The sequence below is a fragment of the Papaver somniferum genome, chromosome 10, assembly GCF_003573695.1.
Source record: "Papaver somniferum cultivar HN1 chromosome 10, ASM357369v1, whole genome shotgun sequence".
Taxonomy (NCBI): Eukaryota; Viridiplantae; Streptophyta; class Magnoliopsida; order Ranunculales; family Papaveraceae; genus Papaver; species Papaver somniferum.
The window spans coordinates 37,166,466-37,191,297 of record NC_039367.1 but is presented as its reverse complement, the minus strand read 5'-3'; the positions used below and the strand labels follow the sequence as shown (position 1 = coordinate 37,191,297).

The 24,832-nt window shown below is 37.7% G+C and overlaps 2 protein-coding genes across 2 annotated transcripts; one reads left to right on the top strand and one right to left on the bottom strand.

Annotated features, from left to right (window-relative positions):
• Positions 1–2,122: 2,122 nt before the first annotated feature.
• On the top strand, positions 2,123–6,079 carry LOC113318016. Its single transcript, XM_026566144.1, has 2 exons — positions 2,123–4,277; positions 5,443–6,079. Exons 1-2 carry the CDS (start codon positions 2,673–2,675, stop codon positions 5,827–5,829), a joined length of 1,992 nt encoding a protein of 663 aa, XP_026421929.1. The 5' UTR covers positions 2,123–2,672; the 3' UTR covers positions 5,830–6,079.
• A 4,784-nt stretch (positions 6,080–10,863) lies between these two features.
• Positions 10,864–12,190, bottom strand: LOC113314972 (sodium/pyruvate cotransporter BASS2, chloroplastic-like). The gene is made up of 5 exons (XM_026563299.1): positions 12,017–12,190; positions 11,799–11,865; positions 11,570–11,616; positions 11,329–11,443; positions 10,864–10,995 (listed from the first exon to the last, which is right to left on the bottom strand). The coding sequence occupies exons 2-5, from the start codon at positions 11,808–11,810 to the stop codon at positions 10,939–10,941; spliced, it is 231 nt and encodes a 76-aa protein (XP_026419084.1). The 5' UTR covers positions 11,811–11,865; positions 12,017–12,190; the 3' UTR covers positions 10,864–10,938.
• Between the last annotated feature and the right edge of the window lie 12,642 nt (positions 12,191–24,832).

The following is a 24,832-nucleotide window of genomic DNA, read 5'->3' as shown; positions in this document are numbered from 1 at the left end:
AACCCAGTCGGGCTTATTTAATAAGTCATTTTTGGTTTCCTTAATAAACTACTGGGTTTCCTTAATAAACCCAGTCAGACTTCTTTAATAAGCCATTTTTGGATTCCTTAATAAACCACTGGGTTTCCTTGATAAACCCAGTCGGGCATCTTTAATAAGCCATTTTTTTGTTATGAGACGCTTGTGCGCCCCATACGTACACCATTTTATAATGGTACAAACATCGGTCTACAGCGTGTGGCGTGCAACACTCCCATTACAAGAAAGTGTCAGGAAAGGCGGGCAGTAAGTGATGATAGACAAGTAGTGGGACGAAACCACCCAGTCTTCCCCTCATAGTGGAAACGTGGTTTTCACCATCCTGCACGATCCCACTCCTCCATCATTCAATTATTCCTAGTCCTACGAGATCAGGGTGCGTGCAACTATGACTGATATAAATAGGTTTTCAACCTATTTCAACCAACAACAGTTTTGGTTATCAACATAAGTATCCAGAAAAACACCAAAGAAGTCATAACTTGCATTCCGCAAGCGAGTTCCACATTTTGATACAAGTCGTAAAAAAACCACACCTTCAGAGTTAACTATTCTGATCTCAACACCTTCTTCGCTTCCCTCCCCAAGATCAACCCTTCTCCTTCACTTTGTGACCGAAGCAAGGCTGGAACGGCCATTTCTTGGTTTAGACCAGAATTGTACAGATTGATCTCTCGAATCTAAAGTACTCCCGTGCAGTGCATTTGTTTGAGGAAGATATCGTTTAATATTTAAGATTGGTTATTTCTAAAAATAATTTTATAATTACAAAAAAATTGAAGGGTATCTTTGAGAGTTTGACTAAAAAATATGACTATAAACAGAAGCTGGCCAGTATTTTATGAATTAAGCTAAATGTCGTAACCTTTAAGATGTTAGATACAAGCCCCATAATTGTTTTCATTTTCCTATTACATTATTATTTGTTTAATTAGTTTATCAAATATTTGTTAGTTCTAACGGTCATGACTTTCTAATTTTTAATTGATTTTTCAATGATATTACTCCCTCCGTTCTTAAATAATAGGCTGGTTTCTATAAATAAATGTTTGAAAAAAATAGGCTGGTTTCCTAATTGGGAAAGTCAAATGTTACTTTAGTTTTTTGGGACCATTTTTCTCTTAACTTCTTTTGATGACAAGTGTTTATGGATCATTTCACTTACTTCTTTTGCTGACAAGTGTCATGGGGACCATTTCACTTCACTTCTTTTATTAACAAGTGTCATGAGGACCACTTTCAATGATCGATTCTCTTAATTTCCTTAATTTTCTCTAAAATCAAAACCAGCTTATTAAAAAAGAACGGAGGGAGTACATTTTTTTCCAATAAAATTTAGTAATTCTGAGATATAACCGACAAACATGCCCGTGCGTAGCACGGGTGCAAAACTAGTTTAAAGAGAAATAGAGGAGAAAAGGTAGGGCTGTTCATGGTCGGTTTTGGTTCGGTTTCTAGCCAAACCAAAATCGAAACCAATACTATCGGTTTCTAAAAATCTAAACCAAACCAATCCATTAACCATTGGTTCGGTTTCTTAATGGTTTTACCCGGTTTCAGTTTGTTCCATTGCGTTAATGAAAAACCGACTGTATGTCAGTTTTCTGAAACTGACACTTCAAATTTAAAAAAAAAATAACACAGTTGAATTTTTTTAACCTACCTGCAAAATTTAATTAACACACAAGCGTAGTTCATAACTCAAGTTTATAAGCATAAGTTCAAAACATAAACATTACAGATTCAAAATACATAAATTCTAAGTTCTGCATGTTCCAAATTCCATATTCAAAGTGTGAGATGGATGGGGTAGATTAAATCTATCTGATTTTAATCTACGGCCAATACTTATTGGTTTTCCATTGATTTTTGGTTCGGTTTTCAGGTCAAACCAAAACCGAACCAATAATGTCGGTTTTTAATTTTTTTACCATAACCAATCCATTAATAAATGGTTGGTTCGATTTTTTCCTTATCGATCTGGTTCGGTCCGGTTCTGGCGGAAAACCGAAACCATGTTCAGTCCTAAGAAAAAAAAAATTGAGACTTGGTTTCGGGATCGAACCCGGATCATTTTCTTTTTCCGTTTTTTATTGTTGTTTCTTCACCATTAATGCAAAGCAGAGAGAATCGAAAAATATCAAGAACTGATCCCGATTCACTTAAAACCTAGTTATCTATATCGATAAACAATGATTTCGAGAAAGCAACAACTCATGAAGAATTTTACTGAAACAGAAGATAGATCTATCTACAGGTTAGTCTCTTCTCTTTAGTTCTCCCTCAGGTTTTCAATTTAGGGTTTACATTAGCTGTAGATTTCTGTAAAGATTTCTCGTTAGATGAGATCTTATAGATTTGTACAACTAGATTAGTTGCATGATTTGTATAGTTGTTTCAAGTGATTTTGCAAGTAGTTTCAATTTTTAAGATTTTTGAACTTGGTCAAGATAATTGGGAGAAATTGATTTTAGATTTCAGGTTTTGTAAGATACCTGAAATCTAGTAATGAAGAGGATCTAGGCTTAGTTGGAAATTGGTTTTTGTAGGAAGGATTTAAGGAGATTGGGAAATTTAAACAGAAATGAAACAAACCCTAACTTAGAAAGAGGGAGAAAGAGAATTATACTTTCATGGAGGATTTTACCAATTATATCCACAGCCCAATTCACTTGGCAGTGGTACGCCGTGACTATGCTTCTTTAAGACGTATTATTTCTGCTCTTCCTCGCCTTCCCAAGTCTGGGGAAATCACTACAGAAGCTGATTCTAATGCAGCTGAGACTCAAGCAGATGCTATTTCAGCTTCTATTGATCGTCGTGATGTCCCTGGTCGTGAAACCCCACTACACCTTGCTGTCCGTCTACGTGATCCTATTTCGGCGGAGATACTAATGGCTTCTGGTGCTGATTGGAGTCTTCAAAATGAGAATGGTTGGAGTGCTCTTCAAGAAGCTGTTTGCACGAGAGAAGATGGGATTGCAACGATCATTGCACGGCATTATCAGCCCCTTGCATGGGAAAAATGGTGTCGTCGTCTCCCACGAATTGTAGCTTCTGCAGGACGGATCCGTGATTTCTACATGGAGATAACTTTCCATTTCGAGAGTTCTGTCATTCCTTTTATTGGTCGAATTGCCCCATCAGATACCTACAGAATTTGGAAGCGTGGTTCCAATCTACGGGCTGATATGACTCTTGCAGGATTTGATGGGTTCCGCATCCAACGGTCTGACCAGACATTTCTCTTTCTTGGAGAGGGTTACAGTTCAGATGATGGCAATATGGCTTTACCTCCTGGTTCTTTGTTAGTCCTTGCTCACAAGGAGAAAGAGATCACAAATGCTCTAGAGGGAGCTGGGGCTCAGCCAACAGAAGCTGAGGTTGCGCATGAGGTAGCTTTGATGTCTCAGACTAATATGTACAGGCCTGGGATTGATGTAACACAGGCTGAGCTTATACCCCATTTAAATTGGCGGCGGCAGGAGAGAACTGAGATGGTTGGAAGTTGGAAAGGGAAGGTTTATGATATGCTCAATGTGATGGTTAGTGTGAAATCAAGGAGGGTGCCGGGTGCAATGACTGATGAAGAACTCTTTGCATCTGAGAGTGAGGAGAGGATGGTTAGTGGCGGGGACAATGATGAGGATTATGGTGATGTATTAACCGCTGAGGAAATGAGTCAATTGGATTCAGCTCTGAGGATGGGCAGCTCAGATAGTTTTCGTGAAGATGAAGAGCCTGGTTCTTTTGAAAGCGTAGACAATGGTGTGGGATGTTCTAGTGGTAACAATGAAACTAATGGGGTTGTAAAGGGAAGGAAGAGTTGGTTCGGATGGGGAAAAAGGGATTCAAGGAATGGTGGGAATGATCTTGAAGAATCAAAACCTCTAAAGAAGTTTTCGAATCTGGCCGTCGAGGATGGCAGCCATAGAACAGTTGATTATCGCAGGTCAACTTCTGAAATTCCAACTACCAGAGATGATTTAGGGGAAGCTAAAAAGGCAAAAGAGAAAAACAGTAAGAAGAAGATAAAGAAAGGAACCACAGGCGAGTCTAAGCTTGAAAGTGAGTATAAAAAGGGTTTGAGACCAGTTTTATGGTTGACACCTGACTTCCCTTTAAAAACAGAAGAGCTCTTGCCATTACTTGACATCTTAGCAAACAAGGTTAAGGCTGTTAGGAGACTCAGGGAGCTATTGACTACCAAACTGCCTAATGGCACGTTTCCTGTCAAGGTAATCAGATATTTTTTACGCAACTTAAAACTAGTGATCTATGTATGTGAATTCTTCTTACACTGAGTGTGATTGTCATGCTTTACTGTTGAAATATGCCAGTAGTACTTATAGCATTTCGCAAATAGAACCATCGATATCCGAAGCACTGAACCAGAAATAGAAGGATTTTAATTGGAAAGCTACAAGTAGTTGTAAAGTTGTCAAATCTCTACGTTATGTGGGAGTTGATCCGAAGACCTCTAGCTCCTTAACCTTAACAATCAACCCCCAAGCCAGTTGCTCCTTGTCTCTACATGATAAATGATTCTCAGATAATGTAGTAAGAAAGATGTACGTTTTTTAATCTCAGAAATATTATCTGTTGCTCTCTCATCAAATATTGTCTGTTGCTGTCTCGTCACTAGTGCCATAAACTAAATTAACATCAAACGACTGTTTGTAATCATAAGGCTCTTAGGCAAGTATGTGCAATTTTGCACAGTATGTTTTTGGATCCGTTATGTTGCGCATGAAGGCATAGCTTTCCAAGAAATTTGATTTATATTATGAAATGCGCTGGTAAAGGGAATATTATCATGTAGCTTCACCACTTCAGCTAAGTAAACAACTCATATGTGGCTTGAATCCTGATTCTATCAAGATTGACTTGATAGAGAACGTCTGGACACTACAGGGTTCAAAATATACGGTGAACACGCGAGTATATGATATACATATATATGATGCCGTAGCTTCTTAAAAAACTTATAGTGTTTTCTTTTAATCAGTTCTCTATGTTTTCAGCACACATACATTTATATAGTGAGGAAGAGTCAAAAATGGCCAAGGCCTCTAAGACACACCATTTGAATTGTTAACGACTGTATAAGAGATTTATATTTTCTCAATGGCGTCATTAGCTTTGAGTTACAGTAAGAGAATTTTCAAAGGTTCTCTTGTTGTTTTCATTTTGGTTAGTTGCTTGTCCTGCTGAATTCTGATTCTTGACATGATTTTCTCTTTTAGCAAATCTCTCTTTTTTGTGAATATTATTATAGACTATAACCTAACTAGCTTTTTTCTTCTTGGTTGTGAATTGCATGTCCAAATCAACTTTTTGCTGTACAGTTCCCAAATGCTGTTGTAATAATGTTTTTTCTCTATTTATGTGGGGTAATTTCAGATAGCTATTCCTATCGTTCCGACTATTCGTGTAATTGTCACATTTACAAAATTTGAAGAGCTTCAGCCTAGTGAAGAGTTCTCCACCCCACTTTCCAGCCCAACACATTTCCAAGATGCCAAAGGCAAGGAATCAGAGGGGCCATCAACATCATGGATTTCATGGATGAGAGGGAGTCGGGCAGGTAATTCAAGTGATAGTGAAGTGCGTTCATATAAGGAAGAGGTCGATCCTTTCCAAATACCATCTGATTACACCTGGGTTGATGCAAATGAAAAAAAGAACAGGATGAAGGCAAAGAAAGCCAGGAGCAAAAAAGGTAAGAAGCAGGTATCATCCAAAAGCACTGATGGCAGCCGACATATGAGTGAGAATGACGAGCAATGACAATAAAGATCCCTATTTGTACTGGCATTATCTTACAAAATCATTTTGAATGAGGAAGAACGAATGTAAAGGTTCGTCTGTCTGAAACTGATCCATTTTCTTCCTTCAAAATTTGTGAATGCAGAATGAAAATATTATGGTTCCAGTTGATTCAAGAAGATCAACAGTTTTCTACTTCATCTCTTCTTTATTCCACTTCTATATGTGATTTGTTGTGAAACTGAGGGAAATATAATCTCTTTTTCTTCTATCCATGTTATCCTTTTTTTTGAAAAGTTTTCTCAGGGTTCCAGTGTATCTACCATCCATCTACAAGAACAGGTTGTGTTTGAACTTCTAAGTCAGAGTCTGACGTTTTTTTTTTCTTTTTGGCGTCCCACTCTGTTTACACATGATCCTATTTTTCTTGGTTCCACTTGTACCTTCCTGGAGGATTACCTTCATCCGGCTAACACCTCACCACCAACACCAACACCATGGTGTTAGATTTTCACTGTCACCACAGCAGGGCCTTACTAAGGTACTAGTTACTCGCATGGTTTGCTGAACGGTTTAGACACAAAGTGGGTTAAAGCAAGAGGATAGACAAAATTTGCTTTAGAAGTGATGCGAAGACGCCATCTCCTTTCTCCATAAAAGTGGGTATTAGTACCAGATTTAACAATTCTATTTATTTTAGAGGATTGTCTCAATATTCTAATGGTGAGTTTGGATGTAGAATTTTAAAGGTGGGATTTATTGATCCATGGGATTTGGTGGAATTACGTTTCCTTCGGTATGTCTGGTTGCCCAAATCACTGGAATCAGTTTTCCAGCAAATCCTCCATATGGGCTCCGACCCGTCCCCCTAAGATTTGCTGGGAAACTTATTAAGGGATTTATGGACCCACTTTTTTTAACTCTAAATCTCATATATATATATATATATATATATATAACATTTTAAGATTCTGAGAGTGATACGAAACAGTGTATGGACTTTAAAACAAGATAATCCTTGGAATTTTAAATGAGTTGCCAAACACACGAGGGTTTATATGAATCACGGAATTTGTAATCCCATGGAATTATAAATCCTTGAAATCGTAAATTCTGCAAACAAACACACCATAAGTGATTTTAGTTATGTTAAAACTGAGTTTGTTAGTAGAAATTTTAGTGGTTGGGCTGATAAAGCAGCTAAGTACAGTAGAAGATTTCATGTAACGGGTAAATGGTTGGACAATATTAATATGATATAACTTTTTTCTCTATAGTTGTTGATGGTGGTTTTTAGTTCAGGGCTAAGATTGTAAAACCCTGTATTAAATGCGTCGTCGTTCTGCAAAGAAGCCGAGCCGTTTAAGAGTGATGAGTGCCCAAGCCTCTTTACTTACATATATATTGAGCAATTCAGTATATGTATATAAAATTTATCCAGAATGGTGCATGTAGCAACAATCCCAAATATTCTATAAATTTTATTAAACTCCCGCTTGCATTATTCACTAATGTACAGCTGGTCGAGTATTTTTCTATGCTATGTTCCCCAGCTGAACTCTTAATATTGGTATGACATGACAATTATTGTTCACTCGCAGCGGAGTAGCATGAATTTCCCGAAGTGTCAGTATTAAGATCTGCATGAAAATACTCAGGAACACGCAAGTTGTACCGCTCTCTGATAAAGAGATTTCTTGTGCCAACGCACAAATAGTTTATCGAAAACTGTTTAATTTTGTGTCATCTCACGAAATTCAATTTTCTAACCTAATTTTACCTATTTGCAGAAATCAGGTCTTTTGAGCCTTGTGCAAATATCTCAACCCTATTGGTCGAGGCCAGACCTAGGTAAACTAGGAAACTGATCCGTCATGGATCTAGTAGGAGCGAAGTCCTACCAGAGAACAAGAAACAAAAGAGGAATTGTGGCAAATAAGAACAATGACAAAAGAGGCGCAACCACGCCACATATCCGGCCAATCCGCTCCAATAGGCGCCCCCTGTGGTCGTTGGCCACGCTCCATGTTTCTCTTGTCGGCTCTCTGATAAAGAAATTTCTTGTGCCGACGCACAAATAGTTTATCGAAAACTGTTTAATTTTGTGTCAGCTCACGAAATTCAATTTTCTAAGCTAATTTTACCTATTTGCAAAAATTAGGTCTTTTGCGCCTTGTGCAAATATCTCAACCCTATTGGTCGAGGCCAAACCTAGGTAAACTAGGAAACTGATCCGTCATGGATCTAGTAGGAGCGAAGTCCTACCAGAGAACAAGAAACAAAAGAGGAATTGTGGCAAATAAGAAAAATGACAAAAGAGGCGCGGCCACGCCACATAGTCGGCCAATCCGCTCCAATAGGCGCCGCCTGTGGCCGTTGGCCACGCTCCATGTTTCTCTTGTCGGCCCCCTCTCCCATCGACCAATCAGGTCACTCTAAATGAGCGACACACATTTAGAATGAGGCCGGCCCCATGCTGCTTGTCGGCCCCCTTTTCATCGACCAATCAGGTCGCTCTAAATGCACCACACACATTTAGAATGAGGTCGGCCCCATGCTGCTTGCCGATCCCCTTTCCATCGACCAATCAGGTCGCTCTAAATGCGCTACATGCATTTAGAATGAGTCTGGCCCCACGCTGCTTGCCGGACCCCTTTCTATCGATCAATCAGGTCACTCTAAATGCGCCACACGCATTTAGAATGAGGCCAAACCGCGCCAACTAGTGGTCGTCGCGTCAACATAGCCGCACACACTAATTAGGGCTTTGACATGCCAAACCCTAATTTGGTTAAGACCGCTATGCCGTCCCATGCCAAATAACATCACCTAGGCATTAAATTCGATGTGGCAACTAGATCTAATATCATTGAGCCATATTTGGATCTAACACCAATATGCCAAGATATAGTATGTGCCACTTCGCCACTATGTCACTGGCAGGTGTCAATTTGCCGCTATGCCATTGGCAGGTGCAACTTTGCCACCTTGCCACTACGCAACTGGCAGGCGCCACCTCGCCACTTAGCCACTGACAGACGCCACTTTGCCATTGTGCCACTAGCAGGCGCTACTTTGCCTCTATGCAGGCGCCACTATGTCATTATGCCGCCTAGCTTGCGTGCGATTGGTCAGAATAACTAGGTCTATTAGACCCACTCAACAACTTGTTGCACATTTTTCCACGAAACACTCGAGACATCAAACATGTCACAAAACTTGGGGATACTCATCAGGGTATTGGTCTGGCGGTTTACAGCGTGCGGCATGCAACGCGCCCATTACAAGAAAGTGACAGGAAAGAGCGGACGGTTAAATAGCAGTAAGAGAATAGTGGGTGTAAGGCTGACCAGTTTCTCCTCACAATGGGAACGTGATGGAAAAGCGTTTCTACACAACCCCAATTCTCCATTACTTAATTATCTCCACAACCTACAAGATCAGGGGTGCTCAATGACTTGTATAAATAGGTTTTCAACCTATTTCGACCAACAACGGAGTTTTGGTTAACAACATAAGTATCCAGAAAACACCAAGAACTGATAGCTTACATTCGGCAAGCCAGTTCCATATTCTGATACAAATCATAAAAATAGCCACACCTTCAGAGTTAACCATTCTGATCTCAACACCTTCTTCGCTTCCCTCCCTAAGATCAACCCTTCTCCTTCACTTTGTGACCGAAGCAAGGATGGAACGACAATTTCTTGGTTTAGGCCAGAATTGTACAGATTGATCTCTCGAATCTAAAGTACTCCCGTGCAGTGCATTTGTTTAGGATTTAGATTCGTTTCTCGGCGGCACACCCAAATTTACCAAAACCAGCAGAATCAGTTTTTACCCATAAACAATAGTATATCTTCCTTACCTAGCAAAACAGAAAAAAGGTTTGGGGGTATGGCTGGGTGTAACATAAGGCGACCCAAAATAATGGGGCATTCATTTTAGAGACTGATTTCAGACATTGGTACTAGTCTCACCTGAGGTTTAAAAATGCTCATACACGGCGCCCGTGAGGGTCGATGTTTCAGACTTTTTAAATAACAACATTAATGAGTCAATTTTCTAGTTCTAGGGGATTGGTCTGGCTGAGCATATCACTATACCAGCACCACATGACACAAGCTATTTTTTAGAGAAAATCTCAGCAATATTATGTATTCTGTCTAAAGGTCCTAAAATGGTTGAACTCGTTATAAAGGTTCAAGAGAATTTTAATAAAGTACCCCATTTTTTGGATACCCACTAAAAAAATGCCCCCGTCTTTTTAAAATTTGTTAAAGTACCCTCACGTTGGTTTTTCCATCTAGTGTTAGTTAAGGCTAATTTACTTTACATATTTGCCCTTTTATTATTGCCACATTGATTTTATGCATCATTTTTCAAGTTCATCGAGTCCGGTTCATAATCGTTACACCGCTTTCAGGTTTGTTACATCTTTTCCCAAAAAGGGTTCATCATTTCAAGTGTTTTGGGGTTTTTGGTTGAAAGAAAATCGACCTTTTACAACATTTTTGTAGGTTCATCGAGTCCGGTTCAGGATCGTGACAACGCTTTCAGGTTCGTCGAGCCCGGTTCAGGATCGTTACACCGTTTTCAAGATCGTCGGACCCACCAAGGAGATATAGTTTAGGGGTAAATAAGACTTTTAGTTGGAAAGATAACTGCCACCTAGCACTTAACTGGATGGAATTTGCCTTTTGAATAAAACGGGATACTTTAACAAATTTCTAAAAAACGGGGGCACTTTTTTAGTGTAATGTGAAAAATAGGGGTACTTTATCCAAAAGCCCAAGGTTCAACCATGTGCGTGTCAGGACCAGCCGAGTGAGTCATATTGTTTTTTTACCACTTTAACCTCCCTGGTTGAGTTTGAAAGTTTGTAAACTAAAAAGATCCCTCACCACTATATATTGATGAGATTGTATCTAACAAGACAATAAAAAGACATTCTAACGGGATGAACATAATATGCAACACTTTTCTATTTATCCAACAACACAATTATACAACTGTTTATGCAAAAGATACTAAAAAACTCACTGCAGACAGAGTGAACCATGTTGTAGCAAGTCCTAGTTTGGAAACGGTTCGTAGAAGATATTTTCTCTTAACAATTTAAAACAGGTTTCATGCATGAATTGTTTTTGACGAAGCTCCATAAATTACTAATGAGCACGAGTTCACCTGCGAGAACAAAATCAAAAAAAAATTATACGCCGATAGACCAATCTACCCAATTTATTTTATGCGACACTTGTAGGAGGCTACCCAATTTCTTTTATGGGACAGTGTTATAAACATTAAATGTTTGTTTTTTTGTGCCATATACCTTAGTTGAGACTCATATATGTCTTAGTTGAGACTCATATATGTCTCTTTTATGGTACAATAGACCTATACCATTGCAATAAAGAAGTCTGACAAGGGCTTGATCATGTACTGAGCAACAAATTTTACACCTACTTGCAAACTGGAGAATAATATGTATCTTACGGAAAATGAGATTTGAATACTTACTTTCTGCTGGTTCCTCAAACACCCCCTAAAATCATCAGATTTCAATGTCACTCCCAACGAAAGCATGAGAAAACCCAAGCCAACAGTGAAAAAGATCTGTTTGTGGCCATGCAACCTGCATTAGGACCAAAGGTGAATTTAATGTTTGTAGAAAGGGGCATCGGCGGCAAATCATAGCATATAATTTTCTTTTTGTTAAGTAGTGGAAAAAACGAAGCTTTGCATCAATATGGATTCTTACCAGTAAAATATGAAGGAATCCATTTTGTTATACAGCGTACCAGATATCTGTTACAACATTTGGCTAACAATATATGGACATTTTCATTCACAAATAAAGCCTAACTTAGTCCATAGGAAGATGACATGCTTAAACGCTACTAAAAAAAATGATTAAATTAAGTCCAGCCACAGTTACAAAACAAAAACTCACTAAATATGAGTAAAAAGAGTTAAAAGGGAATACTTACAGTTCGATACATGAAGTTATCCAATTCATCAACAGGCGAGATTCAACATACTCATTCTGTTGTACTACTGTAAAGTAAGAAGATAGATAACTTGTATGAATGCATGGTGGTCATTGGTTTCAAGAAAAAGAAAGAAATTACAGCGAAAAAAAATGAATCATTTTAATAGACTTAAAGTTGTTTTCAGAAGCATATTATCAACCAGGTTAGCTACATACTTATAATTAACAACATAAAATTTCCAAAGTTTCTTCTTCGGATGTGGACCAAGCCATTTCTATCATCCCGAAGAAGGAATAAATCTTTTAAACCAAGAGCGGTCATTTGAGGTACTCTTGAACACAAATTCCAGATATAACAAATTCGTCGTATAATACAGCCTCCACAATGGTGACCCAATTTAGAACAAATCAATGTTTAAGATTCTACCTCACTGTATCCAAATTTTGTTTTCATCATAATTATGTTTGAATTTGGGCTAGTTCTTTTATCAAATCTTACTAGTATTGATTTCTGAATCTATTCGATCTGAGCATGCCTATTTCTACTACAAAAGTTAGCTAACGAGAAGCTTAATTTTGTTCCATTGGATAGTGAAGAACAATTCTTCTTAAATTCAGTAGAATATTGGGGTACGTGTGTGTTGATTGTTTGTTGCACCACCGCGTGCTTAATATTGCTTCGGTTAGCTCCTCCTCTCAATGTTATTTTGGTACGGTCCTCATGGTAATGGTATGTGAGTGAGTCGGTTTGTGTGCGTTATGATGAAACCGAGGATGATGCTCTGGGATTGAATTTGGTGATGGTACTGGTATACAGATTAGAGTTCTCTTTGTTGAGTTTGTATACACTCGGTATGCAACCTAGTATTCAGTTTGCATATGTGTTCAGTATGCAACCTACTTTTCTCCTATCTTTCTTTATATCAATTCATTGATCAAACCGTATTGCAGAGATGTAGATTCATAAATCTATCATGGTATCAGTCTTGAGAATTTCGATTCTCAGGAGTATCGATCCTTTCCGCTGTTAAATCTTAAATTCTTTACCAATTTCTTCAAATGTTGTTGTTCTTCATCATCTTCAATTAGGGTTTATGAAGTTGATTTCAAGATTCAAGGAGTATGTATGGAGAGTTCCTACTGGTGATTTCTTGGTGTGAATTACGGATTTGATCCTGATGCTTTATTGCTACGTCTTGAAACAGAATTAAGCATAATTCTCAGATTTGAAATTTGGTTCAAATCACTTGAGCTCTTGGGAACTTGGGTTTGCAATGTCGTTTTTGGTTGAAACTTGATTCTTCTACCTCAAATGCTTAAATCAAATCAAAGTTGGTAATCTCGAATCTCATATTTTGCTTCCTTCAAATTTGATTTTATGTGTCCGATTTCTACATCACTATCTCAACAACATTCAATTTTGTCTTCAAATTCTGTTTTCATCATAATTAGGTTTGAATTTGGCCTAGTTCTTTTATCAAATCCTACTAGTATTGATTCCTGAATCTATTCGATATGAGCATGCCTATTTCTGCTACAATAGTTAGCTAGGGAGAAGCTTAATTTTGTTCCATTGGATAGTGAAGAACAATTCTCCTTAAATTCAGTAGAATATTGCAGTACGTGTGTGTTGATTGTTTGTTGCACCACTGCGTGCTTAATATTGCTTCGGTTAGCTCCTCCTCTCAATGTTATTTTGGTACGGTCCTCATGGTAATGGTATGTGAGTGAGTCGGTTTATGTGTGTAATGATGAAACTAAGGATGATGCTCTGGGATTGAATTTGGTGATGGTACTGGTATACAGATTAGAGTTCTTTTTGTTGAGTTTGTATACACTCAGTATGCAACCTAGTATTCAGTTTGCATATGTGTTCAGTATGCGACCTATTTTTCTTCTATCTTTTATGCTTCTTGAATAATTCAGTTGAAGTTCAAATTCAGTGGTGCTTTTGTACTTTTATTTTGTATGTGAATGAATAATCAAAACTGTAATGGCCTTCCGGAGAATAATCAAAGGTTAATAATACAGTTGAAGACCAGTCATGTTGGAATACAACCTAGATTTTTTTTTCAATAAGTTTCTTCAGTTATTGTGTGAATTGAATGAGACAAGGTAAAGCTGAGTGGGAAGATTGCATAAGTGATAACAATGCTGAGATAGTGGAGATGGTAAATGTGATAAGACTTCTTGTTAATTGTTTTTCTTGTGCATGATATACGAGTTTTCTGAAGATTTCTGGCATACGTGTGTGAGTTTGGTTCAGATTCTTATTTTAACAACTGTTGCTAGTGCTGCTACAGATATTTATTTAGTTTGTAAGCTGCTGCTAGAACTTGTGCACTACACAATCTGGTTGGTACAAAGTGTTAAATCCGTGCTGCCTATTTCTATTATCTCTATAGCTACAACGTTCAGCTGCAGTCAAGTTCTTCATCTTAAATTCCTGCTCCAAGTACTTCAATTGCCATTCTTTTACAACATCAACTACTTCGACTACATCTCCAATAGCTGTTATTTGTCTACAACTTTGATATCGGTTCTTGGAAATGCATAACTACAAGCTTTATTGCAGATTTTTATTGTTGTTATACTGCGTATTTGACGAGAACAACTAGTCCAATGCAGTCAGACTTGGTTTGCAGTTTCACTTCAGTCTACTAAAATTACTACTGCAACAACTCCTCATGGTTATATTACACTGCAAGTTTTCCGACTCGACAAGTGTCATTGTGATTGCCTATATACTGTAGCATATTCTACATCTCATTATGGTTTCTACAACGAGTTCAAGCTATCCCTCTTTTTTTTGGTTTGCTAATGGTGTTGGGAATGAGCTTGTTGTTGCTGTTGTTACCACTCTGCACCAAGGTTCTTCATTCTGATATCTAAGAAGTTTCAGTTGCTTTTGGTTGGTGCTGGAATGTGCCGGAATGTTCTCCTTAAGGGTTGGAGTTGTCTGATGGGGTGCTAATGATAGTGGACACGGCTTTGCTTCTTTGTCTGTTTTGCTAGTGGTCGACTACAGCTACATAGTTGCTTACTACAACTCTTAGTGGTTTATTTTTTCAACATGAATTTCATTTAGGTATGAGTTCAGGTCCTCCGTCCACTACATGGTTTATTTTTGTTTTCAAATCTACTAGAATCTTCTCTCTATGCTTACTGCACATGCCTATTACACCTGCATCAACTTTTTCTTTTGTACATCGTGCTTCTACAACTACTTGTCCTATTCTGAACTGCTTCAAGAACTGCCTCCAACTGCAACCACTTCCTACTGGGCTGTCTGCATTTCTTATTCACCATTTCTGTTGTTGTTCTGTGTTGTACTTATGCCGTTGAAGTCTTTTTCTGCAGCAACATAGTTCTCCTGTTTCTGCATAAGTTGAGAGAGTCTGTATTTAATCGCAAGTTGTCTTTCAGCCGACATGCGATTGAGGGAGGGTATCGGCATAAGTTGAGAGAGTCTGTGTATGTGTGGTGCAATCATGTGAGCTGAGAGATTTGTAAACGAGTGAACAACACGTGAGTGTCTTGAAGAGAATTGAGTCGAGAGAGGACGAGCTATATAAACTCTTCTCTTGTGTCTGTAATAAACATCTTTCTTTATATCAATTCATTGATCAAACCGTATTGCAGAGATGTAGATTCATAAATCTATCAATGAGGAATCTTTTTAGTTTACAAACTCTCTATCGACCTACGGTTTCCATTTCTACTGTGAGTGGGGGAAGGACGAAGGAAATTGATTTAGGAAAATACTCGAACTCAAAATAAAATCTACCCTAACCTAACCTAACCTACCTACTGTTGCTAACTCAACCAGGGATGTTGAAGTGGTAAAAAACAATATAACTCACTCGACTGGTCCTGACACGCACATGGTTGAACCTTTACAACAAGTTCAACTATTTTAGGACCTTTAGACAGAATGCATAGTATTGCTGAGGTTTGCTCTATTTTTTATTCTTTTCGTAAATATTATTAAAACTCAAATGTGAACGACCAATTTTTTATTTATCCAAAAAAGTAGACAGTTATCTTCGTCTTCCAAACAGTTTTCTTCATCTTCTTTGTTAATTTTACCCTTGTTCTCCTTCCCCGATCTCGATTTCTGCAAGATCCAGATTAATTGGGGTATACCCGATTTTAAGTGGTCTCTTTTTAAGGGCTAAGGGTTCTAGTGGGTAAAGTTACAAAACTATCCTTATCCTTTGTAATTAAAATCACCCTAATCATCTTTTCAATTCGTTTTCATTTCATGTTCTCCTCTTCCTCTTCTCTTCTACCATTTTTCCTATACCATACCGGCTTCCCCCACCAAAACTCCATCAAAAACTCGTCCATTCGAAAATTTCATCGTCAATTAATATTCAAACATGAAGCCGCGTGTTAAACAAACTTATAGAAGAGCTAGTACTGAAGACCCAGACATTGGAAAATTTGTTCAAAATAAAACAAAAAGAAAACCCGTTGAAAAAGAAGAAGAAACCACTGAAACTACTGAAATCGAAGAAATGACGCGATTGAGAAAGTAAGGGCCTACTTAAACTCACTCCATTACTTCAATTTTATGTTTGCATGTCAAACTAGATTAGAAAAAATCGAATTTGTGTATCTGCAGTTACGTAGCCGACAGGGTTTCTGATGCACGACCCTGCCGACTTTTCATATCTAGGAGTAGTCGTTATCTTCCAGTGTTGAATGCCATGTCGTCTTTTCATATCTGGAAGTGCCATTTACAGGGTCATCTAGGTATTCAACCTTAAAACCTTGCCGACTAAATGTATTTTTGTTAGTCGTTGGCTCTTGAAATTCCTAACCTGCCAACTAATGCTAATAAAATATATGTGTTTCTTGAGTCCTATATAGTTATTAGCCGGCATGGTATTTGAATACAACGCTGCCGACTGAGTATTAGTCGGCACTATATAGATTATAGAACATGCCGACTAATTGTGTGAAAATCCTTGTATTTTCTGTGTTCCATTTTGTTATTAGCCGACATGGTATTTGAATACAACCCTGCCGACTATTGTTTAGTCGGCATAGGTTATTTTTGTTATCCCTGAAGACCAAGACTATTTGTTACTTAGTCGTTACTTGTTCAAAAATCGACCCTGACGACTAGTTGATTTTTTTCTTCGTTGTTCTTGTTTAGGTTGCAAAATGCCAAGCAAGGAAAGAAGAAAATTGTTACTCCTCCTTCAAAACCTCCTTGCGTTGGTGACAAACTCTTGACTACAACACATCGAGTGGCATTCATTGAGCCGAGAACGCTCAAGATCCGTGAAAAAAATGATTCTCAGGGTCCACCTGAACCAAGTGATTCTGATGAAACTCCAGATGAAGACCAATCAATTCCATCTGGTAGAAAAGGTAATGATGATAATGGTGTTCAAAGAACTGAAAAAGCGGGGGTCTAACAACACCACCCAATATTTTTATTAGCTATATGTATGGACTAACTCCGAAAAACTTACTAGAGAATCAACTAGAAAGTCAGACTCAATATAGATAAAAGTATCTCAAGGAGTTAATATCTCTATCTTGTTTTGATTCACTCAAGCTAATAAAAATCAGCGAGTTTATAATCAAACACAAGGAATAACTTGGACGGTACCAAAGACCAATGTCCAAGGATCAATCAATATCAATCAACAACCAAAGGTCGGAATTCCAATTGATTGATTCAAACGCACAACCTGTATTATTTCAATTATATAACCAAATATAGTGCGAAAATAGAAATAACACAGACACCGGAATTTTGTTAACGAGGAAATCGCAAATGCAGAAAAGCCTCGGGACTAGTCCAGATTGAATACACATTGTATTAAGCCGCTACAGACACTAGCCTACTCCAAGCTAACTTCGGACTGGACTATAGTTGAATCCCAGTCAGTCTCCCACTGATCCAAGGTACAGTTGTACCCCCTACGCCTCTGATCCCAACAGGATACTGCGCACTTGATTCTCTTATCTGATCTCACCCACAACTAAGAGTTGCTACGACCTAAAATCGCAGGCTTTAACAATAAACAAATCTGTCTCACACAGACAAGTCTATCAAAGGATCAATCTGTCTCCCACAGAAAAACCCTAAAAGTTTTTGTTCCGTCTTTTGATAATAATCAAGGTGAAGAGGAACCAATTGATAATCCGGTCTTATATTCCCGAAGAACAACCTAGATTAATCAATCACCTCACAACAATCTTAATGGTATGGTAGCGAAACAAGATGTTGTGGAATCACAAACGATGAGACGAAGGTGTTTTTGATTACTTTTTATATCTTGCCTATCGGATAACTCTCACGATCTCAAGCCAATCAATATGATGGTACTGTGACGATACAAGATGCAAGATCAGATAAAAGTACGATAACTACGATAAAAGTAGTATCGGTCTGGCTTCACAATCTCAATGAAGTCTTTAAGTCGTTAACCTGGTTTTAGAAGAAGAAAACCAAAGGTTAAAGGAGAAACGACTCTAGCAGAGAAACTAGTATCACACGAACGTGTGGGGATTAGTTTTCTCAATGCTAAATGTCTCCTTTATATAGCCTTTCGAATCAGGGTTTTGCCTTAGTTACAAAGCAATCAATATCCACCGTTAGATGAAAACCTGATTTAGATTCAAGCTAATATTTCTCAACCGTTAGATCGAAAACTTAGCTTGTCATACACAAATGACTGTATGCTTCTAGGTTTGTTAACCGCACCCAAACGTGTACATTGTTGGTTCAGCAATAGTCTACCCAAAGAGGTTAACCATATGAGCATTTCATACCAACCATGTTCTTCTTCACCATAACTAATTCAATTGACTCAAATGAACTATTTAAGAGAGTTGTTCAATTGCAAGGAAATCTTATGTAACTACACAAGACACAATTAAAGCAAAGATGATTTGATTCACTCGAATCGGTTCATGAACTTTAATATCCACGGTTTGAAAATGCATTCCCTAGTCTTTTAAGATTAAGTTCAGAAATCATCTTTAGATATATAACCTTCTCAAGTTCGCAGACTAGGTTTGCGGACTTAAGACACCGGATAGAGTTTACAAACTCCAGCAGAAATTCTCGGGTTCGAGAACTACGTCGGTTCGCGGACTTGGCTCACGCAAGTAGTTTGTCAACTCCAGCAGAAATTCTCGGGTTTGAGAACTTCGGCAGTTCGCCTACTGAGTTTGCGGACTTAGCACTTGCCATACTTCCGGTTCTCTTGATCAACAAAGTTCGAAAACTTCGGTTCAAGGAATCCATTAGTTATGTACTCTAAACTGTCATTCCAATCATTGAAACATTCTTAGAGGACGTTATATAGTTGTTACACTATTTCTCGTCAAAGCAATTTTCAAGGTGATTGAAACATTCATGACTTTTGTCACTAGGTAAAGATAAACTTGGTCGAAGCGAAAAGCTTACCAACACATATTTAGAGATGTAGATAGGCGAGGTATACTCGGCTCGAAATACCAAGTGTGTATGATCTACTCTACATATATAGCATACGAATTTTGTCTCAAAGAGTAGGAGATAAAATAGATAGACTTTTGAGTGACAGATAAGTTCAAGTCTCCACATACCTTTTTGTCGAGAAGTTCCACTGGTTCCTTGAGTAGATGTTCTACTTGTATGATGAATCGCCATGAAGTCCTTGATCTCAACTACACTTACTATCCTAGTCCGAGACTTAGTTATAAGAGACTAGAAATCAAGACTTATAGTTTTGATCACTAACATTGACAAACATACTTGAGATAGCAACGCATGCAAGTTTGACCGAGCAGTGCTCTAACAATCTCCCACTTTGTCAATTTTAGTGACAAAACTATCAATACATATGGAATACAAAAAAAATAAAGAAACTTTAGTAGCTCCTATTCCACATGTCTAATCTTCAACATTCCTCGAAATCTTCGTCACTTCCAAGTACTTCAATGATCCCAAAGGTTGTAAGTTTAAAATCACCGTTGTTGAAGATCCGTAGCTATAACAATGAGAAAGCATCAGCCTCGATCATTGTTATACATTTTCATAGTATTATTACATAGTGCCAAAGTCCAATTGTATCACAACTTCAACAATAATACTATGGTGATATGTATCACTCCCCCTTAGTCAATACTCCATCTCACATGAAAACCACTCCCCCTTATACAATGATCCGAAAACCATATGTATTTGTAGTGTGAACTACATATTAATTCTCCCCCTTTTTGTCAATAAAATTGGCAAAGGTACAAGAACGGGATCATAATGAAATTTCCGTAAGAGACATTTCATGACTGAGAGAATGAAACACACATCATCTTATTTAGATGCAATCATATAGCCGAAGCTAACAACATTCATCAAGGAGTTTAAAGATACAAGATAACCCCTCTAAAATTCCACAGCCGCACACCCCTCAAGATATGACCATTAAGCATAAGTTCAAAAGAATTCTCCCCCATTTGATGTCATTCCCAAGGAAACAACAACGAGCGACCTTAATTTCAAGAGAAGCGAAGTATTTTATTGGACACCAAAACCATGAGAATGATTTTTATATCCAAAACTCAATCAAATTATTCATAATTAAACCCATGAATAATTCAATCGGAATACATAATCAAATTAACCACAAAAATGATCAATTTAATTCATTGTTCTCAACATAAGTAAACTTACGGAGCAAAGACTAAGATAACCATACAAGAGAGTGATTGGCTTAATCGTTCATGTACTCAACACAAGAAAACTTGTGGAGTAATCACTAAATAACCAAGAAGATGATTATTTAGTTCTAAATACTCAACATAACATACCTTATGGAACAACCAACCAAGCTAATCAAAAATAATCAACTTAGTTGTATCGTGCTCAACATAAGACACATTACGGAGCCTCACGGTAATACAAAAAGATGGATCAATGAAGATCTATACCGTGGAATACACAAGGATTCATTCTTTTGCACTAGTATATACAATAGCAATAATCCTTGGATACAAAAGATTTTATCCTATCTTCCGTCAAGGATTGACAATATAGGCTTAACTTTTGTATATGTCAAAAGTCTATTCATTCTTAAACCAATATGAATACCGATCATGAACGACTTTACTTTTGACAAAAATATGGGACAACATAGTTCACGGACGTAAACATCAAAATATCCCATAAAAAATTGCAATATAACAAATCATAAAGATTAAATACTGCGAAACATCATCCTCCAAACAGTTTAGAATTTTAAACCAAAAACCTAAAAACAAGAAGATGAAAATAATAGCTATGTGTAGTCACAATCATCGCTATTCAAAGCACTAGTTATTCTTCATACTAAATCAAAAAGAAGACTTTTTAGGCATTGTAGATCTTTCTCAGGGCGTCTACGGAAAACTCCTTTTCATTATTGAAAAACTCGTTGATTATGGGATCGTTCAATTCCTCTAGATCTTCAGAAATATCAGTTAACTCACTAAATTCTCTTTTTAGATTACACAGAGTATTCTTGGTAAGAGTCAACCTTTGTTCATAGTGAGTTATCTCTTCCAAAGAGGAAATGATTCGAGATTTTAAATTATTTCGCTTGTTGATAAAAGCTTTCACCATGTCTCTAAAAAGATTATTATGACATACAGAAAAGAGACAGTTAGAGGAAGAACCTTCTCCAATGGTTGTTGACTTCTTCTTTATCATCCTCGAGGAAGTGATTCCTTTGCACAGATGTACATTGACTGCTTCTACTGCATCTCTTTTGGACGTACCTCTAGTTACAGGAGCCATGAGAACGTGAAAGAAGGAAGGAGAAGGCAAACAATACCAGGAGATTTATAAGAGACAAACCCTAAATATCCTTGACATGGTCTTCCAAACAGAAAGGACTACACAAATGAAAACATACGAACATTGAGTTGAGCCACTTCTAGACGCTTCTCATCTTTCCCAAGTTAAGGATGAGAAGGTAAACATCACAATTCAGTTGGTGAACGGACGGGCCAAATGCCCACTTCCCTTGTTTTTTCGTGGCTTGTCACCGGTGGTTGAGCTAATAGATTTCTTTCTTCTTCTAGAGAATTTACTCTGTTTATCTTTATCCAGACTCACTCTTTGCATGTTCTTTTGAAGTTTGGTGACTCTCTTGTTGCTTTTCTTGAATCTTCAACAAGTATCTTTAACATGTCTTGAGTGTCCACAAAAGGAGCAGATCAATCTGTATTTTTCGTCTTCATGTAATTCCTTTTTATCACAACGCTCAACCATTGTTTCCTGATTTGCAGAACCCATCACTTTTGTTGTTTTGCTACTGCATCCTAAACCATGATAGTGTCCAAAGGATCTCTGACCAAACAACATTGCTGCAACTTTGTCAGAGCTTCCAGACAGCCTTTTCAGGTCATATCTGAGAGAATTAATCTCTTTTTCCTTTAGAGACATGGTTTTGACGAACTTAGTATTAAGATGCTCTATCTCAATATTTTTCGTCTAGAGTGATGGTTCAACATACCTCAAGGAGGTCTTAAGACAAAGGTTCTCTAGAAGAATCTCTTTATTCATGAGATCAACCAACTCAGTGTCAAATTCAAGTTCTGAATCAGAATTTGAAGTTAAAAGAGAATCTGAAGTACGAGCAGTAAACCCATTACACCAGTTAGTCTCATCTGAGTTATATTGAGAAGTATTGTCTTCTGTTGAATTATCTTCAGCAGCCAGAGAAGATGGAGAACATGCAAATCTATTCTTCCTTTATATTAAATTCTTGACTTCATTGATTATTAGTGAATGATCACATTCATCAACCCAGGATAGGTGAGAGGAAGACATCTCAGTTTTGTTCACAGCATTGAGTGCGAACATTCTCCCTATCTCTTGATCAAGAATTCTTAGCTTTCCAATAAGTGTCATCCTGGAAAGTGTATTAGGGTTATTTCCCTCAACGATGGCATGATTCTTAGACTCGTATCTAGATGGAAGCGATCTGAGAATTTTCATCACAATGTCCTTTTTAGAAATTGTCTTACCCAATGAAAAATATGCATTAATAATTTCAGACATTTTGTGATTAAACTCATCAATTGTATCCTCATCTGCCGTTCGAAGGTTCTCCCACTCGGAATTAAGGTTTTGAAGCCTGGCTTCCTTTTCACTGGAGTTACCTTCAAATACGGTTTCTAAGATATCCCAAGCATCTTTATACCGAGTGCAATTAGACACATGGTGCTGAAGATTTGGGGTAATGGCATGTATGATAACATTCAAACCGTCGGAATTTTGCTTTGCAGCATTTATCACAGCAGGGGTGTATTCACCAATAGGTTTGGGAACGTTTGCATCTCCAACTGCCACAACGGGAGCATCACACCATTAACAACATATACCCATGATTGAAAATCACGTGCTTGAAAAAAGATCGCATATCAATTTTCCACCATAAGTAATTAGAGTCATCGAAGACTGGTGGTACGTTAATAGAGATAGCACCTCTGTCCATAGAGTCAGATCGCTACAAACACGGACTTGTAAGGTCTTAAACGTGTTTTCCTGCTCTGATACCAATTGAAAAATCGGGGGGTCTAACAACACCACCCAATATTTCGGTTAGCAATCTGTATGGACTAACTCTGAAACACTTACTAGAGAATCAACTAGACAGTCAGACTCAATCTAGATAAAAGTATCTCAAGGAGTTAATATCTCTATCTTGTTTTGATTCACTCAAGCTAATAGAAATCAGGAATCTATAATCAAACACAAGGAATAACTTGGACGGTACCAAAGACCAATGTCCAAGGATCAATCAATATCAATCAACAACCAAAGGTCGGATTTCCAATTGATTAATTCAAACACACAACCTGTATTATTTCAATTATATAACCAAATATAATGCGGAAATAGAAATAACACAGACACCAGAATTTTGTTAACGAGGAAACCGCAAATGCAGAAAAACCCCGGGACCTTGTCCAGATTGAATACACACTGTATTATGCCGCTACAGACACTAGCCTACTCCAAGCTAACTTCGGACTGGACTACAGTTGAACCCCAATCAGTCTCCCACTGATCCAAGGTACAGTTGTAATCCCTACGCCTTTGATCCCAGCAGGATACTGCGCACTTAATTCCCTTAGCTGATCTCACCCACAACTAAGAGTTGGTACGACCCAAAATCGCAGGCTTTAATGATAAACAAATCTGTCTCACACAGACAAGTCTATCAAAGGATCAATCTGTCTCCCACAGAAAAACCTTAAAAGTTTTTGTTCCGTCTTTTGATAATCATCAAGGTGAACAGGAACCAATTGATAATCCGGTCTTATATTCCCGAAGAACAGCCTAGATTAATCAATCACCTCACAACAATCTTAATTGTATTGTAGCGAAACAAGATATCGTGGAATCACAAACGATGAGACGAAGGTGTTTATGATTAATTTTCATATCTTTCCTATCGGAGAACTCTCACGATGTCAAGCCAATCAATATGATTGTACTCGTACGATAGAAGATGCAAGATCATATCACACAACTACAATAAAAGTAGTATCGGTCTGGCTTCACAATCTCAATGAAGTCTTTAAGTCGTTAACCTGGTTTTAGAAGAAGAAATTTAAAGGTTAAATAAGAAACGAATCTAGCAGAGAAACTAGTATCACACAGACGTGTGGGGATTAGTTTTCTCAATGCTAAATGTCTCCTTTATATAGTCTTCAAATCAGGGTTTTTCCTTAGTTGCAAAGCAATCAATATTCACCGTTAGATGAAAACCTGATTTAGATTCAAGCTAATATTTCTCAACCGTTAGATCGAAAACTTAGCTTGTCATACACAAATGATTGTACGCTTCTAGGTTTGTTAACCGCACCCAAACGTGTACATTGTTGGTTCAATATTAGTCTACCAAAAGAGGTTAACGATATGAGTGTTTCATACCAACCATGTTCTTCTTCACCATAACTAGTTCAATTGACTCAAATGAAGTAGTTAAGAGAGTTTTTCAATTGCAAGGAAATCTTATGTAACTACACAAG